The sequence below is a fragment of the Homalodisca vitripennis genome, chromosome 4 (genome assembly GCF_021130785.1).
Source record: "Homalodisca vitripennis isolate AUS2020 chromosome 4, UT_GWSS_2.1, whole genome shotgun sequence".
Lineage (NCBI taxonomy): Eukaryota > Metazoa > Arthropoda > Insecta > Hemiptera > Cicadellidae > Homalodisca > Homalodisca vitripennis.
This window is the reverse complement of record NC_060210.1, coordinates 128,619,573-128,639,921: the sequence shown is the minus strand read 5'-3', so window position 1 is coordinate 128,639,921 and position 20,349 is coordinate 128,619,573. Positions and strand designations below refer to the sequence as shown.

The following is a 20,349-nucleotide window of genomic DNA, read 5'->3' as shown; positions in this document are numbered from 1 at the left end:
TAAGAGGTATGTATTTGTTTGTAGATTGCATTTAACAATAAATGTTAAACACATTCACCAACTAATTTTTTTAAAACCCTAGGTATTCCATTATTTGTACAGATTATTGACGTTGATAGCCACTCAGCTTTAACTTTTAAATAATTAATTGCTTTTTATTTAAATTTAGTAACATTATTGATTATAAGTTTACTTACTATTGCATTTCAATTATCTAAATATTATCAAATCTGAGTCAACATCCATCATAAATCCATCTGCGATTCTATCCATGATTACGCCAGCACTTGTTGGCTTATGTTGGGAGGAGGCTATTCCTCTACTGATTAATAATGATCAGAGTTTTCAAGCTGTTCAGGTGTCATTTCTCCTCCGATTTATCACTCTCTATGATTGGTGCAACTACATGTTGAGTTTAAAGCAATCTGTTACAGTTGTGGAAATGTCCTGTCAGAGTTCTGGCGGAGCTTGCACTAAGAGAAAAGCTCTGTCAAAGTAGGTGAATGAATTAACAACAAATTTTGAATCTTGATGCATTTTATTTAATACATCTGATTATTAATTATCTAGTGAAAAATTTATAGTATGGTATTAAAATTAGTTCATACATTAGTTAGTAAACATGTTCAAGAATATTTTGTTTGACATGTAATAAAATGTTATGATTTACAGTTTCTGTGCCTACGAAACATCAAAACCTTCCTTCAAGTGTGCCAAGATGTTTTTGGCCTCAAAGAAAGTGACCTTTTCGAGCCCTCCATGCTGTTTGATCTCACCGATTTTTACAGAGTTCTCTACACTCTATCCAAACTCTCAAACTGTCCAAAAGTGCTTAAAAAGAATATCCCGTAAGTAGTCCAAGCATCCTAGCAGACAGTTAAGGGTTTTATAAGTGTCGCCCGATATATCAGATGTCATTGCTTTGGCCGGTTAAACTAAAACTCTTTGTTTATAGTATAAATATTTTATTATGAATGGTTTGTGATCTTTTTGTTGTTTAATAAAGTCACAAAGCTCAATGTTGTTTACATAGGAAAGTAAAAAGTTTAAGAATTTTATGATTTATGCTCTGGCAAAGCAAAAATCCTAGAATATGAAGGTACTTCACACTTTTAAACATCTATCAATGTTTTTGATAACTTTCATAACATTTTCGTTAAATATTTTTGTCTTGGCTCAAGTTGTGAAAGTTAAACTTAGTAAATGAATACAGGACTTTAGAAACAGTTTTAAAGATAATCCTGGTGATAACTTATGGTGGTAATACTTTTGTTTATTTCTGTATAAATAAATTATAATAATTGTAAAGTTTAAAACTTTACATATATGTGCTTTACACATTTGAAACTGTACTTATATATCTTTATATTTTAGGGGATTTTCCATACACAAGCCCAGGACTTCTTCTCAAGAGGACATATACAGAAATCTAAATGCCAGGTTGGTAATTATTCAGGAATAAACTGAATACTTTGAAATCATTGGATTTCTATTTTTAAATAAAAGATTTATTAAACCTTAAATAGTAACTACGTGTGCCTCCCTGGAGGATGGGTCATTTTACAAACATGATTTTCAGGATGTGTTAACTTATTAATTGGAATTTTAAAAAGGTAAAGTTCTCTTTTCCCTCAAGTTTATTAATTAATTGTTCTGGGTAAGCAAATTCACATATCTGGACAGTTGATAACTCGTAGTTGGATTTTGTGATTGATTCGAATAATTTGAAAAATTAAAAATACTTTTCTTGGCTAAGAATTCTATTTATGAATAATTCTACATAACATTTTATTTGGGGCTAAATTCAAGTTTATAAAGCATTTGAATGCAAATAAGCTGTTTCAGCAATATATAATAACATTTAAATCAGTTTATCTCAAATTACAATGGAATGACTAACTTAAATGAAGATGTGGAATGCTAACTTACGTTGTGCAAAGAAAAACATATAAATAATATAATTTAAATATTTGAATTATTATTTAAAACAGAGTAAGGTGTTAAATATATTTTCAATTAATTTTTCTAATGACATTTTACTAAAAATATAAGTTTCTTATGTTTATGTAATGGAAAGTGAACTCAGAAGCGTAATATCTGTAACAGATTCAGATTATTTTGGTGTTTGCTGTATGGTATTGCCTGAGGTGATGACGAGGTGTCTTACAGCTGTGGAGGGTCTGCTATCAGCCCTCATCTTGATCCCACTTGGATGCAGTTCACGATCAAGTGTCCCCGGTTCGATGAACTGGACGAAGACATCTACGAAGACTTGTGTTACGTCACATTTTCCTCGGAGGTATTGCCTCCACTTGGTGCATTGTCTCTTTTCGTTTGCTTTGTCCGTCAGCACAGCCAGAGACTGCCAGTATCGTGTGAAAGCGCTTTGTTCATTTATTTAATTTGGTTTTCTGTTCACTGCAGTACAATTATTATTTTTAAATTTTCAATGGAACATGGTGTTGTTTGTATTAATATTATGCTGCGTACCGAGTATTGGTGTGAGTGTTGGTATGATCACAAGTTGTACTACACGTGTCCTGTCACCTTATTTTTCACATCGTAGGAAATTTGAGTAGAATTACCCACATCACACTGTACAGTAATTTTGATCTAAAGCATCTACATAAATTAATGGTGTTTGTGCACCTGAAGTGATAGCTTTTGAGACATTTTTCCGTAGTTATTTCAAAAACAATTTTAATCATTGGCGTGGGATTTTCAGAAAATGTCTTACATTAGAAAGGAATATTTAAAATTCAGTAACTTTGAGAAAAGATTTTTTTACTTTTTGTTGACAAATTGGAGAAGTATAAGTAATTTACCTTATTTAAAAAGAAGAAAATATTTCTTTTGGTTTAGAATAATTTTATATTAAAAAATTGAAAATTTGAATATGTCAACAAATGTGATACGTGAGTTTTGAACCAGTGATAAGCCTTGGTGTGAGCTGGAAGTGTGTGAAATGCCTACAGCATGTTTGTGTTACATTTATAGACAGGATACCATTGATTAGCGCATATTTACTACGAGTGCACGTGCGCTAGCAAGCACTCCACACAATCACAACTTTGCTGTGGTTTTTCACCGATTTACTATTCACAGTTCACAATTAATAGCATATTCAGGGTTTCAATTTTGTTTTTTTGTTGATGCATATCCCAAACCAAATGACAGATATAATTTTTATTTAAGATGACTAATTTTACTGCAACAAATGTTTTAATACAAAGCTGTACATTTTTTCATTTGATACTTTTACCACTTGACAATATTGCTCTGCAATTCCATTTTCCAATAGTGGTTGTGTTTAAACTTCATTTATCTTTCTTGTTATAGCATTAATGTGCACATTGAGTTTTGGTCTCGTTTTAAATTGATTGCATTTTACACAAAGGCATAATACAGTAATCAAACTGCATTTAGCATTAGTTTTGGAAAAGAAATGTATAATCTTAATTTACTTAGCTTTTTGAATTTTCATTAGAATTTCAAGTTTTATTAATGATTTTTCTACCAATTCTATCAAAGTTTGTTTGTGGTGTGAAGTTGTTTCAATATCACAGGGACTACTATTTTCATTTTGCTTTATTGCTGCTGCTTACAAGAAAATAATTGTATACAATACGATACTTCAAGTTTTCGTATTGAAACCATCATTGTTTGTGTACCGTTGTGACGTAGTTGTCAGGAGAGTATATGGGAGTAGGTGAATTCAAACTAAAACAATTTATATGCCAATATATTTAATTATCTGATCATAGCTCTGTATATAACAATGCCGTATATAAGCAATCTTAAATAAAACAAAACTAATCCTTTAATAATGAAATAAGAATAATAATGGCTTGCTTTTAAAATATAGAGTGATATCGAACTATTAAAAATGTTCTTATGAATTGTTTTTTTTTTTAGTTGTGTTTAATGAGTACCACTAGTTTTTGTAGGGCCAAATAATACATTTAAAATTTATAGATACGTTTTTCCAATCTTTTAACTGGACCGGAAATAACATGTAAAAGATTGATATCGTCCAAGACTGGTAGCAGGTTGTGGTATATTATATAACACTTTAGCAGATACTTGTATGTGGTCCATGGCTTATTATCACTGACTCCGATAATACTACAAAAACTGCCACAAATACAAATAAATGCTACTTGAACTCATGAAAAACCACTAGGAGTACACGTGCCTACCAAGTCTAATTATATATCAGTTATTTGGTTAAACAAACGTTGCTAACTATTGTTCCTCACCAGATTGTATCACCGGTGATAACATCTTGAAATTTTTCAATTCATTATTAATATTCTCTATATACAGCAATATTTGAATGCTTGATGTAACTGATTTCTTTATGTATGCAGCTGTTTTACAAAAAAAAAAAACATTATACAAACACAAATAATAGGTAATATTTACTAATGTGGGATTTACATTGGGTATGTAAAAATACTATACTGCTATTATTTTGTGTGCTTACAAAAGGATGCAAAATGTCGTCTTACATGTCTCCAAATTTCTGCTCATATTTTCAGTTCCAGTATTTATTATTTCATTGTTTGTCAAGGTAGATTGTATATTTTTATCAGGAAGTAAACTTTCTATTGTTAAGCAACAAATATCATGTACAGTGATCACAAGAACAACAACATTATATATAAAATGGATATTTAACTTAAAATAAATGTTAAGTAAAACAATAGTCAATTAATTTTATTATTTTGTCCCCTTATTGAGTTCTATAAAATTAATTTGTAGATTTTTGCTGATAGTATACTGATGATGAGTGTCCTCATTACCCAATGTTATTCTTTTTTATTAGTTTTTTTAACAACTGTCATTTATTTAATAATGGAGAAACTGGAACTAATATCATTATGTAGTTTCTGTTTACCACTTGATGTCATTTGTTGTATTTCTTTTGCATACTTTTTGAGACAAGAGCTGATGTTTCATTTATAGGCAGAATATGTTTTTATTTCTAGGCAGGATATGTTTTCAGTTCTAAATAGGATATAGAAAATGTGGGCAGCTATGTGAATGCATGTTGTTATTTCTGTAAACTTGAACTGCATTTCTTTTATTTGTTTACAAAGAGGTTTATCTTCATGTAAACAAAGGTCTTTTTATACAAACTCAGTACTCGATAATTTAATACTTCTCATTTTGTGTTCAATTTGGTGAGTAGATTGGAAAATCACGTATTTCTCAAACTTGAGTTTCGTAAATTTCTGCAACTTGAGATATAGACATAAGAAGATCTCCATAGTTTTAGAGCAGATTCTTTCTTCCTACAAAGGATGTCAGTAAATATTAACTGGCAACTGCTTGTTTTTACAGTAATTATAAATCTGTGAAGCAACAGATTGTTCATAATTGGGTAACAAATTATTGTTCAATCACTACTCTATTTTATTTATTTTAAATGTGGATTATGTAATAGTTTGAAGTTTAGTCTTTATGGCTGTCAATTCGTCAATGTTATTTATTTACTCAAATTGTACAACTTTGTAGTGTTGTGTAACTTCCTTTTTTGCCTATAGAGCATGACTATCATTACACAACATCCAGTACATACAAAGTAAAATTGCATAATTTGATACACACACACATATATATATATATATATATATATATATATATATATAATGTATATATATATATATATATATATATATATATATATATATATATACATATATATATACATTTAAATGGTACCATTCCAACTTACAATTCATCAACTTGCAAGTGTGATAGCATATTTTACTTTACAAGTGAATTTTGGTCTTTTATCCAGTAATTTATTTCTCACAGTAGATGATATGTCATTTAGAATACACAAGCTGTAGGTTAGTCTCAGATTATTATCGAGATATGATGAATGTGAAATTGGTACGCAGTGCATGCTTTTCAATTAAATAGTCTTAGCTACTTGTAAAATTGGCTTAATATGAACCTTAAAGCAATAAAATAAGTTTATTTCATATAATTGCTGTAAATAAAGCTTTTATTACTATAATAAAATAGTTACTACTCAAGTAGTTTTTGTAATAAGAAACCAATAAAATAATTAGTGTTTAATTTACTATCGATTCTGATACAATGTTTGAGTTAGTGTTCAAAATAAAAACTATTCTGTATGCAAATAATACTACTGGCAACTTATTGTTGTTTATATAGTTTTGTTATTATATGAAACATATACATGTAGGCTCAAATCGGAGGTAAAGTAACTAAAAGAATATATTCTTTTAAAATTGTTTATACTCCAGTGGGGAACGGATAAAATAACCTTTGGTCTCCAAACAAATGTGAGTTAGATAGAACAACTTTCACTAAAGAATCTACCCTTTTATAATTGGTAATATTCCAGTGCAAATTAGATAAAATAAGCTCTTGTCACCAAATAATCTGCTATTTTGAAATTGGTTAATAATCCTGTGGGAACTAGATGGAATGAGCATTACACACCAAAGGAACTCCCCTTTTTAAATTGGTTTTACTCATTTGGGGATTGCATAAAATAAGCTCTGTAGTTACCAAACAATCTACTCTTTTAAATGGGTTATATACTCCTATGTAGGAAAAGAAGCAAATTTAATTATTCGTCATATACACACTGGGGAAGAAGGAGAAGAATAAATTAAGAGGTTTGTTTTAACGAATCTCAAGTTACCAATGAGTCTAAGTAGATTTAACAGTAAACTGTCTATTACTGCCATACCAGTACAGAAGGAATCATTACTGAGACATTGAGTTTAGAATAATGTACTGAATAATACTGATTTTTTATATAGCATATTGTGATGAAACTAAACTATACTGTTCAGATATTTAAAAAATCATGTTTATATGTTATTAAAATAACTACTAAACCTTCACTTCATCCAGATTGTAAAAACATTTTTGTGAAATGTCAGAAAATGTTAAGTAATAACTTAACTGTTCATTGTTCTTGCATAAAATATAATTAAATAATGATTTTACATTTATTTAAACATAATAAAAAACTTAATTCAAGATTAGTTATTTCTTTTGAGTCTTACTAATTTAATTATGTTCACAGTACAACATACATAAAATAGAACAATTTTTGTATTAGAATCTATTTGTAAAAAACGAAGAATAACTAATATTTCATTGTATTAATGTTTAACTTAAGTGGTTTTACATAATTTAAAATTCTCTTTTTGAAATTTGTTTCATCATGAATTTAACTGTGGATAATTATTTCATATTAAGCCAATCTACGATTATTTGAACTAAATAGCGCAAAATGATAATAATAAGTTAAGTTGGTACTATTGCTGAGTTTTTGCTTTGAGTTGCTGTGAGTCGAGTGGTGCATGTTGCATGTGTGTGTTCAGCGAAGACGCGCCGCCACGCACGCCCCTGGGGGACCAGGTCGAATACGCTCACTACGACACTCACGTCCACAATGAGGAGATATATCAGGACCTTTGTTCCATTGATAAAAAGAGTACCTTACCATCTCAGGTAAAACGTTTTCATTAGCTTTATCACACATTTAATAACAAAACTTGATTTGTACATTAATATACATTTTAATTAATTAGTTATGTTTAACCTTGACAGACTTTATATATTTACAAGTAAATAGTTTTCAGAAAATAGTATTATTTGATTTTTGGTGTTACTGTTTCCTCATAAGAGTTTCTGAATTATGTAAGAAATAGTACAGCCAGTCTAACAATATACTTGGATTTTATATTTCAAAATAAAAACTTTTAAAATTAACAAAATGTCTCCTCAGATGTATTTAGTAGAAACTCCTCCGATGTATCTTTGTACCTGTTCGAACTCGGGGTCATGTTTCAGTTGAAAGTTTATGAAATTGCTATTTTATGTTGAAGATATTGGATAGAAAGTGAATCAATTTCATATGATTTCCTTATGAACAGTTGGATGTTGAAGCTGATTAAGTCATCAGTTAAAAAAAAAATAAAAATCAAGCAGTAAAAGAATCCTTTGGTACCACAGTTTACACCAATTTTATGGGGATAAACATGTTTTCATCCTCACTATTATAATATTTTCTTTTCATAATCTCATTTCCTTTATTTTATCTGCTCATATATTTATTTAACCCTTTTAGGACGACAAAAAATTTTGGTTATTTTTTAGGTACGCATTTTTTGACGTGACCATATTTCATAGCGAACATACCAAAGAAGACGACGGTGAAATTGGGCAAAATGTAGTAGTTTGATAAATATATTATAAGTCCATTATTTTAAATTGTCCTTACACCATTTTTTATCCACATGTACATAATTAAATTGTCTACAATATGGTAGCATTTATTACTATTTACAATAACCAGAAAAATTAAAAATTAAATAAAATTTTAGAATTTATATTTTATTTTTTTATTTTATTAGTTTGGCTTCAGTTTACTATGATAAAAAAAAATTTTTTTACTGTGGGAACTAATATTACTATGTTTCTTACATAGTTTTCAGTTTAAATACAAAATTTTATTAACATTGGTTGAGAAATAATTGTTTTACAACAAAAAAAACTTACATTACTACAAATGTTCAGATGCACTTTCTGAGTATTGTAACTCACGGTCCAGTTCACTGCTGTGATCAGCTAAGTTAAATTGATCCATATTCACAAAAGAAGTTGAACAAAACACATTTCACTATAAATCTATAAACACTAAGTTTATAACTGATCTGAAACAATCAACTATAGTCAACGCGACCGCACTGTGACTGACTGAATGTAAACAAACTAGACGGAATTGGCGCGCTCCGCCGACTGGCACTACAATAGGCGCTCACGTGCAGCTGTTCTAAAAGTAGACATATGTTGTATTGTTTGGCCAAGATAAGTTCCGAAATACTCCATTTCCTGTCTCAGGATGTGCCTCTACAAGGAAAACTAATTTTGTTCATCGTATTTTCGATATTACGTGAGTATTATGCAAACGTAAACCGGCGGGCACATAAAAGTCCGCTCGTCTTCTTCGGTAAAACTAGTGCGGACTATTGAAAGCCCGCATCGTCTTCTTCGGCAAAACTAGTGCGGACTATTAATAGTCCGCTCGTCCTAAAAGGGTTAAATAAGACAGCAATGAAACATGTTGCTTTTTAAAACTAAACAATACACAAAAATATTTCCTCTAAGACAAAGGAATTTAGGTAAAAATATAACATAAGTATATATCATGTATTTGGCTATGTGGATGTTAAAATTATTCAGAAACATAAACAGTGAAACAGGTATATTTTGTCTTAACTTTCTAAGCATTCAACACAAAGTAAATAGCATTGTAATCCCAGCTTTAAATCACATTATATAGCTTTTCCGCGTTTTAATGAGTTATTTCAAACAGATGGAACAGTATTTTTTATTTCTGTAATGAATAATGTACTTGAAACTGGTTATCATTATGGAGATTCATAATCTTGTTTTTAGGTTAAGTGCACAAAAGAGATAAATATTAATGAATCCCAATAGTAGATTATATTTATACTATACAAGTAGATTGTTTGTACATCTCAAACATATTTTATCATTTATAAATTTTATTTACATAACAAGTAATTACAATTTTCACAAAATTGCTAATCCGTAATACAAAATTTTGGTTTATTTTATGTGGTTTAAACTAATAAGTGAATCTAATTATTTGTCTGTTGGTCCTAAAGTTGCCCACAGCTAGCCACAGCTTAGAAAAGCGAGACTACGTAATAAACGAGTTGGTCGAAACGGAGAAAAATTACGTTGATGTTTTGGCAACACTGCAGAGATGCTTCATGCGACCTCTAGGAAGTATTCTTAAAGACGAGGATAACAGGATTATATTCATGGGAATAAAGGTAAAGTATAAATAAAACCTTAGGCTAGTTGCACACACACCGATTTTGGACGACCGATTTTTTACCGGCCGTCCAAATTCCAATAATGAACTGAATGAAGATAGTTGCACACACACCGATTTTTGACGGTCGGTAAAAAATCGAAGCGATGGTTTCAAGATAATCTTTAATAAATTCAGTTATACACGCTTTCTTCATAACTAACCAGATGGCTTGGCATACTTCTTTTATTATTTTCCTTGCAGTGGAAATCCCAACTCTGAAGGAATAATGTAGGTCGGTAAAGGTGCACCCGCTCGCTAGATACCTGAAAAAATAATTTAGTAGGAGTATGGTGGTTTATGAATATTTTTAAAACAACCAACTATTATACCGGTGCATTTGGACATTAACCTGGACAATGAAACAACAGCTGAAATTTGGCGATTTTCAACCAAACGATAAGGATATGTTCGTGAAGATGGCGGAGCGAGAGCTGTGAGGACGATCGGTAAACAATCGGTGCGTGTGCCAGCATGTGTTTAGTCACGTGCGCCACTGTTGTCACCGGCAACGGCGGTACGCAGTGGCAGTGGCCGGCTGCTCACCGGCATTTTACCTGCGCCGATCAGCTGTCGGCGTATGTGCCAGGTTCCGTTCACTCATTCAGTTCACTATTGGAATTTGGACGGCCGGTAAAAAATCGGTCGTCCAAAATCGGTGTGTGTGCAACTAGCCTTATAACTTGTATAATTCCATCAAGTAACAATGATTTACATGTTCTGTTCCAAGTGCTTAAAATATAATGACTATTTTTCCATTAAACAATGGACCATAAATATATAAATTTGTATGACAGAATTATGTTATTACTAAAAGTTAAATAGATTTGTTACTATTCTTTTTATGTATTTTTCAATATGCTGAAGTCGGATCATATAGAGAAACAGAAGCTTTAGAATTTCTCATTGACTTTTTACAACAAGAGATCAGTACATCTTGGAAGCTTGATGAATTTCTTTATCAGCAAATTTTTGATTGCTTATACAATTATTGAGGGAGGTGATCATGTATCACTCTGTGCCAAGTCTCATGTGGATGTTCAAATATTTTCCTATTCAATGATTGTGAAGGTCATTTGTCCATTATCACAGTGTTATGAGCTATGATTTTTTTAAGGATCAAACAAGATGGATGAGAGTGCATCTAATTTGTTCTCAATTTCTCTAATGAGGAGGTAACTTAAAGTTTTACACAATTGTATATTGAAAGACCATAAAGTTTATGTGAAAAGTTTATTATTGTTTATCTCTGTTTATCTTGGATCATATGATAAACACACTCAAACAGATCTATATTAACAACAGACCACCATCTTTTTTCACCTTTGCCATTGATGTTGGTATGCGCTTCTGTGAATTTTTGACATAATACCTATACACTAAACTTACTCACAACTTTTCACCATACACTCAGCTCATCATATGATGAATTTCAGCAGCGCTACATCCCTTGCAAAAACCTGCAAAACATGTATCAAATTGTACAAATTACTCTAGTTAGGAGTATCAGCCAGAACAGCATTGTTCTAGAGAGGGTTTGTGTAATGTTCAGTTCAAAAAACTGGTCTCCATTGATCTCATTTATTTAGTAATATATTGTAGATTTTAATAAACATTCCTCGCAAAAAAGTATTTTTGTGTTTTACACCAAATTTTAGTTTACACTTTCAACGGTTGAACACTTTTATTCATGGCTTGCTAACACATTCTGGAGCCAAGAGCTGTGACTGCCTTGGAGACTGCCCTGTTTTTTATGCAAACCTATGTCAATAAACTTTTATATAGGATTAATCAAGAATGTTTTATGCTTAATTTCTTTTCAAAATATTACTCTCCTTTCAGAGGTGGGTTTTTCAAAAGTTAAAAAAATATTCTTTTTGAGTATATGATATGATGTTATCCTGTAACAAAGATAATTTAAAAAACAGGATTACAAAGTGAAGCTCAGCATTATATCTTATAGAACACCCGATATCCTGAGCAAACTATAGTTTTGATTTTTAGTTCCTCTATTATTTCTCAGGAAAATGTAATGTCACGTAGCTGAAAAAAAACATTGTTTGCAGTTACGAAAGTAAATATAATTCAAAGTTTAAGATTTAAATAAACTTAAACTAATAATCTGAATGTTGTACAGGAATTGTGTGAGATCCACGCGGGGTTCCATTCTCAGCTGCGCAAGGTGGTGGCTCCTGGCAGTTCAGCGCGACTAAGCGAGGTCTTCCTCAACTGGCGCGAGAAGTTCCTCATCTACGGAGATTATTGTGCCAACTTGACAAATGCTCAAACCCGAATACAGGATATATGCACACACAATGATAGTATAAACCAAGAAGTTATTGTAAGTTTCTCTGTGTATACTTTCTCTGATTTGTAAACTTCTATTAATGTGTGGACTAATAGAAAAAACATTTACCAATGTATGATTTGTATCAGTGGGCAATAAATGACTATAAATCAAGTTAATTGGTTTTCTTTGGGCTCTCAAAAGACAATAATATAAATTAATTATGTAAACACTGTAGTTATAGTCTTGTCTAAACTAAATCAAGTATAAAAAACAAAAACTTAAGACAGAATTTAAGACAGGAAGACATAAAATTGTGGCAGCAAAATTCTCACAAAAAAACAAACAATTAACTGTAAAGTATATTTTATTACAAAGCATTATTTATTAAAGCCTACAGGTGAAAAAACTGATCATCAATTCCTTAATATACTAACATTTCTTGGATGTGTTTGATTACATTTTCATCTCCATGTTTTTTATAGAGTTTACTTACTTTCTATAAGATCTCTCTAAGAAGGAAACTTCTCTCAATTTCTCTCAAAGTACATCTCAAATCTCAAATTATAACATGCTGTACTTATGTTATAATTTATGTGTACATGTTACAGTCTGCAATCAATTTGTTGCAAGCATTCTTAGGATTTTTAACAATTTAACAAACAGATATGTTATCATCAGACAAGGATGTACTTCCTACTGCTTCTGACATTGTAGTCATTTTCTTAATGAACTCAACACATGACATTTCTTATAGCAGGGATAGAATAAAAATATAAAAATAATTTAACCCTGATTTGGTAAATAAAAATTCAATTTTCAGTTAAATACAAAAATTAATTTGTTTTAAAAAACACACTACTTATTGTGTTAGTATAAGTTACACTTTTTAAAATTTTCTGATGAATTCATAAAACTTTATAAAACGTATTTAATAAAATTAAAAAAAAGTTTTTTATATTATCCCTTGAGAACTTGCACACAGAAGTTACTCTCAGTTTAGACGAAAAACTCTTTAAACTGCTTTAATAATACTTTATTGTTTACATAACATTTTACAAAAACTAATGTTTTAAGATAATGGAAGTAGAATTTGTTTTATATAACATTGTTTAAAATTTGTCTCGTTGACTAAGAAAATTAAAAGGTTTAATAAAAAGAGAGAATTTAAAAGTTCTAGTAAAAACAAACTATTTACAAATCATCATTATATATATAAAATAAAATAATAATAATTGTGTTTTTTTTATATTAACAAAATTATAAAAAATTGAAATTTTTTTAATAGATGCTGCTCAAGTACCATTAGAATTGCAATTGCATTGTTCAAATAGTTGTCTAATAAATTAACTTAACTGGTTATTTTTGTTATTTGACAAAAAATTTTAACCGACGCCATTCTGTTAATATAAAAGAAAATAAACTCAATTATTTTCATTGATTTTCATCTTATCTATCCAAACCTATTTGCCAAACGTGATTTCTTTAGGTTAACTAGTTTTAGACATAATAACTTTTTTATCAAAAAAATACAAAATAGCGGCTAGTGGCTAAACAAGACATTTCTCGTATTGTGTTTATATGACATTTATTATTTATGTTTAAAATAATGAATACTATCACCCACAGAAGATAGTTTTCAGGTAGTTTTTCACTTTAAGCCCTTAAGTCACTGTCGCTTACTTCCATTATTTCTTCATTGCCCGGAACATAGTTGACACAACGGACAGGACAGAATGTTCTCTGCAAATGAAAAATCTTGACATCTGGTCTTCGAAAGGCGATCCTTTCTCTAGTCACTACAGTAGCAAATGTCCAGAAATGATGACTTCAGGAGGCTGATGAGCTTCAACACCTAACAGCTGACATAGTCTTCTTTTCACCCATGAGGCAAATTCTCTGGCCAATGTCTTTAAATAATGTCCATCAATCATGCGTGGATCTCGTAGATTCTTTCAAAACTATGAAAGTGTTCAGTCCCGCAATATCATAAATGTTCCAGTTGGTCGTTTAATCACGGCAAACTCTTTTCTTTCAACACTGGCTAACAGCCTTGCTATATGATAATCCATGTTCATTTTACCAAGTCCAGTAAAACACTGAATGAACTATTAAAGAAACAAAGAAAATTATACAAACTTACACATTTGTAATTTGAACTATAAGGCACTCACACATGGAAGCAAACTCTGGATTTCATGCCACGTAAAAACTTGCACACGCAATCTACCTCTAGGACATCACAAATAGTATTATCAGGCTAACACATAGTGGCATAACCGAACTGGGTTAGAGAAATGTTATTTTAGGTAATAGGCTTGTGAAGTAACGAGAAGATCAATACAGCCAACCGCAGGCTGTTTGGAAACATTAAGAAATGAACTTAGACACAGCGCCGACTGCGACCGGCCTGGCCCAGCCCAGCCCGGATCGGTCGCAGTGGGCGGGTGTCCATTTGATTGCGTGTATTTCAATTTCACAAAAAGGCCGGGCCGGTCACAGTCAGCGCCATGTTTTATACCCGGAGGTACCATCTGTGATGTGAGTTCTAGAAGGTTAATAGCTTACATAAAAAAATTGGAATCATATAGATCAATATCAAATTAGAAAACTAAGCCAATGAAAGAGAAAATAACTCAGTTTCAAACTTTTAAGTCATAAAAAATATAAACTTGAAATTAACATATTGAGCCATTTTGGAGCAAGCTTCTATAATAGTATTTAAATAAAGAGTTTGTACATAAAGTAATGAAGCTGTGTCTAGTAAAAAGTATTGATCCGATTGGTACAAGTTCTTAAAAGTCCTCAAAATATTCTTCTTGATAGATAATGTGTCAGTCTAGTGCTTTTCATTCATCCCCTGCCTCTAGCTTGTACAGCTGGAGTTTTCTAATTGTATTTTTGTAACGATTGTTTCATCTGGAACTGTAGCCGTGGCATTCGGTCGTCTCTTTTGGTTGTTGTTACAGTTGGTGTATTGTGCAATACATATTTTTTTAATTATTATGCAAGTAAACTTTTTCAACAATTTACACAGAGTGCCTACACATTTGTTAAAGCAAGTGACAATAGTTTCATTTTTTTACTTGAAGTAAGGCATGGAATTGTGTCTTCAAGATGGATTTTGAACATTAATTTCAATTTTTACCTATTGTAATAAATTATTTATCATTTGGTATATTTTAGTGCATAGTAGTGTAAAATTTGTTAGGAAGAAGAAACATACTTGAAAACAATTGTAAAATTTCACTTGTGTATTAACATAACAGCGTCCCAAGATTTCTTTTTAAGCTATAAACGATTTTTTTGTTAGGTTAAGAAAAAGAGCTCATCACTAATAGTGTATATATTCCTACATCTTAATTTTTAAAAGATGTATAATTTCAAATGAAGATCAGTGCTTAGTTTGGTATCTAGGTGTGCTACTTTATATATCAATAAAGAGATTTAGATACCATACTTAAGTATTTTGTTTAATTTTACCTTCTGAACATAAAATAACCTTGGTTTGGAATAACTATTATCAGATCAAAGTATCTGACTTCATTCCACCCAATTGATTTTGTCAGGTGTTTTAATGATTATGAATTGGGAGGAAGTAGATCAGGAAACCAAATTCAATTTAAAGGAAAAATGCTTGGTGGACATTTATATCTTATGATATTGATGGAACACACCTTTTTGAACGTAGCACTGATCCTTACAAATGACTTGTTCATGTTTTAAAACATATTCTTCTATTTCAGAGGTGTCAACAAGAAGCAAATAATGGAAAGTTCAAATTAAGAGATATTCTCTCAGTGCCAATGCAACGAATACTTAAGTACCACCTTTTATTGGAGAAGCTTATTCAAGAGACCCAGCCGGTGAGTTAATACAGTGATAGATTGATATATTAGAATAACAGTAGGGTGCTATAGCTTAGTTTTAACTGTATCCGCTCAAATTTTTGGTAACCCCACCACTCATGTTAAACCGTGTTTAGAAAAATGCTATTGGCGGATACAATCAATGTTAAATATTTTGTGGTTATAATGGCTATGGACAAACGGAGAAAACTAAATTGATCTAAACAATAAAATACTTTACAATGTATGGGTAGTAGAAGGATAGTAGGTTGACATGGGAGAGAGGCTGACGACAGTAGGAAAGAAGATGAAATGGTAACTCGCAGAGTGACAATTCGCTCTGTCTTAGGACAGACATATGACCGTCCTTCACAAATTATGGTCGGCACTTTACTATTCTTGCAGCCTGTGTGTAGCTGAATAACCACTCACCGGTGTCTAGATGAGACACTTCATGCGTCACAGGAGTCACTGAGAGCTTTTTTAGATATGAGATGTTGGCCGGTAGATAATTCTCAATTTATATTTAACAGACTTTACAAATTCAAATTTCTTTATTTTCACATTTGTCTATCTGATGGATTATACACTCGGTAGCCACAATTATTTCCAGTCCACTTGGCTACTTTTTCTGTTATAATTACAGCCAAGGGCTAATTTGTTTTTCAATGAGTCGTAATAATAAAACTTGTTCACTTTACTGCAAAGTGCTCCTTGATGGTACTAAAAGGTGATGTTTAACCCTTTGGTTGCCAAATATATTACTGTGGTACATACAAACTCTGTTGACAACTTTTTGATTTAAAATGCATGGTTTTATAATGCATTATCACATTATAATTGTTGTAATTTCTCGCTTAAATTAAATAATTGTTGTTTTTTCTTATGAAATTGAGTGTCAAAATCATTATGGCATATTAATAATTTAATATTTTAAAATTAATAAATGAAATTTAATATATTTTCAAATGTTCATTACAAGGGTAAATGCATTGATAGCATATAAATATAACAGAATTGTATTGTCTTACCTTAAAAAATGGTTAAACAAACTGAAACAAATATTTCAGATTTATGGTTTAAAAACATTTTATATTAGTCTAATAAAAAAACCACAATATTCAGCTAAAGGTTTTTTTTTAATAAAGATTTAATAAGGATATTATAACTCTTGTTTGGCAGAACCATGAAGACTACCGAGGACTGGAGAGAGCAAAGGAGGCTATGGTGGATGTTGCTCAGTATATCAACGAAGTCAAGCGAGACAGTGACACGTTGCAGATCATGAAGGACATTCAGGTTAGTTTATAAGGAGGTTATGGTGGACGTTGGTGAGTATATCAATGAAGTCAAGCGAGACAGTGACACGTTGCAGATCATGAAGGACATTCAGGTTAGTTTATAAGGAGGTTATGGTGGAGGTGGACGTTGGTGAGTATATCAATGAAGTCAAGCGAGACAGTGACACGTTGCAGATCATGAAGGACATTCAGATCAGTTTATAAGGAGGTTATGGTGGACGTTGGTGAGTATATCAATGAAGTCAAGTGAGACAGTGACACGTTGCAGATCTTGAAGGACATTCAGATCAGTTTATAAGAAGGTTATGGTGGATGTTGCTCAGTATATCTTACTTAAAAGTTTAAATGAAACAAGTTAAAAACTTGTATTAGTTTATTAGTAGTATTCAGTTTATTTTCAAAATAAAAAAAAATAGATCATTATTATATAATCATATCATATTAGATAAATATAATAAACATGTGTTTAGAGACATATCAATCCTTCTCTCCTAATTTGTTTGATACATTTTGCAGTGTAGCATTTGATTTAGATGTCTACGCTGGATAACTCCATCATCCATTTCGATTTTGAATATAAGATTCCCTTCTCTTTCTTTAACTTTTCCGAATTTCCATTTTTATTTTGCATTGCTGTAATTTCTATCTTGTATTCCTTTGTTAATTTTAAAAATATCTTTGAGCTAATTTTTCTCTATTCTCTTCCTGTTTTTTTTTCTTGGGTGTAACAGTGCAAGATGATTTCTCACAGGTCTGCCAAACATTAGCTGGTATGATGTTGAACCAGTCAAGTTTACAGCCTGCCTTAGTTGCATAAGTAAATAAAGTTCGTTTCAGTATTCCCTCCTTCATTCTGCATAGCACTCAATGAATTCTTAATTCTTAACCGTTTATACGAATCTCTCCGCTTGGTCATTTGATGATGGAAGATGAGGGGCATTTGTTTTGTGAATTATGCCATTTTCCTTCAAGAATTGTTTTAAAATATGTTATGTGAATTGGGCACCATTATCTGAGATAAATATAGCTGGAAGTCCAAATGAGGTAAACAGTTTCCGCAATTCCCTAACACACCAATCTGTCGATGTAACCCATGTTGGTATGACTTCAATCCTCTTAGCAAAACCGTACACTACAATAAAATAGTATTAACCATTATTAGGGCCCGCAAAATCAATGTGAATCCTGTCCCATGGACATTTTGGAGTCTGCCAAAGGTGACTGATTTCCTTGGCTGATACATTTTGTCTTAAGACAACACTGTTTACAAGACCATGCAAACTTCTATTTATCAATACTTTTCCATATACGAGGGGGTACCCAAAAAAAACCGGAATTATTTTATAAAAATTATATATTATCAAATTTTTTACAATACGACCTTATCTCCTTCAAAATAATCTCCATTACAACTAATACACTTGTCCCAACGGTATTTCCATTGATCAAAACATTTTTTGTAGTCATCTTTAGAAATGGCTGCAAGCTCGAGCTTCGTTTTTTTCTTAACCTCTTCAACGCTGTCAAATCGTTGACCTTTCAAGCCTCTTTTCATGTGTGGACATAAAAAAAAGTCGCATGGAGCGAGGTCAGGCGAGTAAGGTGCGTGGGGCAGCGGAACCATGCCGTTTTTGGCTAAAAACTGCCTAACTGAGATGGCTGTGTGTGCCGGTGCGTTGTCGTGGTGGAAGAACCAGTCTCCAGTCTGCCACAAATCGGGTCTTTTCTGGTGAACACTGTTGCGCAATCTTCTTAAAATCTCCAAATAAAATGTTTGGTTGACAGTCTGACCTGGAGGAACAAACTCAGAATGAACAATGCCTTTAGCATCAAAAAAGCAAATCAACATGATTTTGATGTTTGATTTGACTTGCCGACATTTTTTTGGACGAGGTGAAGATGGCGACTTCCATTGGCTTGACTGTTGCTTCGTTTCTGGGTCATAACCATAGCACCATGACTCATCACCAGTAATTACCTTTTCCCAAAAATCGGGATCATTTTCGAGATGTTCTTTCAGAAGGCGGCAAGTTTCAACTCGATGTGCCTTTTGATGGTCAGTCAGAAGTTGAGGAACAAATTTGGCAGCAACCCTTTTCAGTCCTAAATCTCCTGTTAAAATTCGCTGAACCGAGCTCCAAGTTAACCCACTACTCTCTGATAGTTCCTCAATTGTCTGTCGACGGTCGGTGAGCACAAGTTCACGAATTTTCTCAACATTTTCGTCCATTCGAGAGGTTGATGGACGTCCAGAACGAGGTTTGTCTTCAATCGACATGTCGCCATTTTTAAATCGAGCGAACCACTCGTAGACCTGAGTTTTCCCCATAGCATCATCTTTGTAAGCTGTATTCAACATTAAAATAGTTTCTGCAGCATTTTTACCAAGTAAAAAACAAAATTTCACAGCTGCACGTTGTTCACTTAAACTTGCCATGACAAAAAACGAAACAAGAACAAAACAGGGTTAGCGAAAACAGTCACTACAAACGAACAGAATGCACTAGGACAACGGAACTGGGGTCACTGAGCTCGCAATGGGTTGCGCGACACACGCCTAGCGGCAGGAATGTGTACTACACGCTGCCGGCTGCCAGCAATACAATTCCGGTTACTTTTGGGTACCCCCTCGTACAGTGACTTCTAGTTAGAGCTTTCATTCGTACATTGCCTAGATGTTCTATATTCAATTAATTTAGAACATGCTGTTGAAATTTCCTTGGTACAAGTATCCTCCAGCCTTTTAAAGTCTTGTAGTCCTAGTTCACTGTCATGATATCCAAACTGTTCTACAGATTTGCCATTTATAAGAGCGTCTAAAACTGTTCATAAATACTCATCTTGAGCAGTTTCTTCAGCAATCATTTTACATCTCTAGAATGAAATAAGCTATAGATTTGAACTTTTGCATGCAACCTCAGCAAAGCTTGGTACAACACTTGGTGTGGTGTAGTTCTACTTTGTATATTATATAATAAACCTCCAGTATTCTAAAAAAACAATGATCAGTTT

At 31.9% G+C, this 20,349-nt stretch overlaps 1 protein-coding gene across 3 annotated transcripts in view; it reads left to right on the top strand.

The window, feature by feature from the left end:
- Nucleotides 1-20,349, top strand: part of LOC124360149 (protein vav) — a 44,042-nt gene that overhangs the window by 5,052 nt on the left and 18,641 nt on the right. Inside the window, exons 2-8 of one of the 3 annotated variants that reach the window (XM_046813505.1) lie at nucleotides 673-848; nucleotides 1,375-1,440; nucleotides 7,335-7,506; nucleotides 9,690-9,860; nucleotides 12,039-12,242; nucleotides 15,935-16,054; nucleotides 17,219-17,335. In XM_046813505.1, coding sequence (XP_046669461.1) covers nucleotides 673-848; nucleotides 1,375-1,440; nucleotides 7,335-7,506; nucleotides 9,690-9,860; nucleotides 12,039-12,242; nucleotides 15,935-16,054; nucleotides 17,219-17,335 — 1,026 coding nt within the window. Of the gene's footprint in view, nucleotides 1-672; nucleotides 849-1,374; nucleotides 1,441-2,169; nucleotides 2,300-7,334; nucleotides 7,507-9,689; nucleotides 9,861-12,038; nucleotides 12,243-15,934; nucleotides 16,055-17,218; nucleotides 17,336-20,349 lie in introns of all 3 variants that reach the window. The other 2 variants (XM_046813506.1, XM_046813507.1) reach the window with 2 other exon arrangements.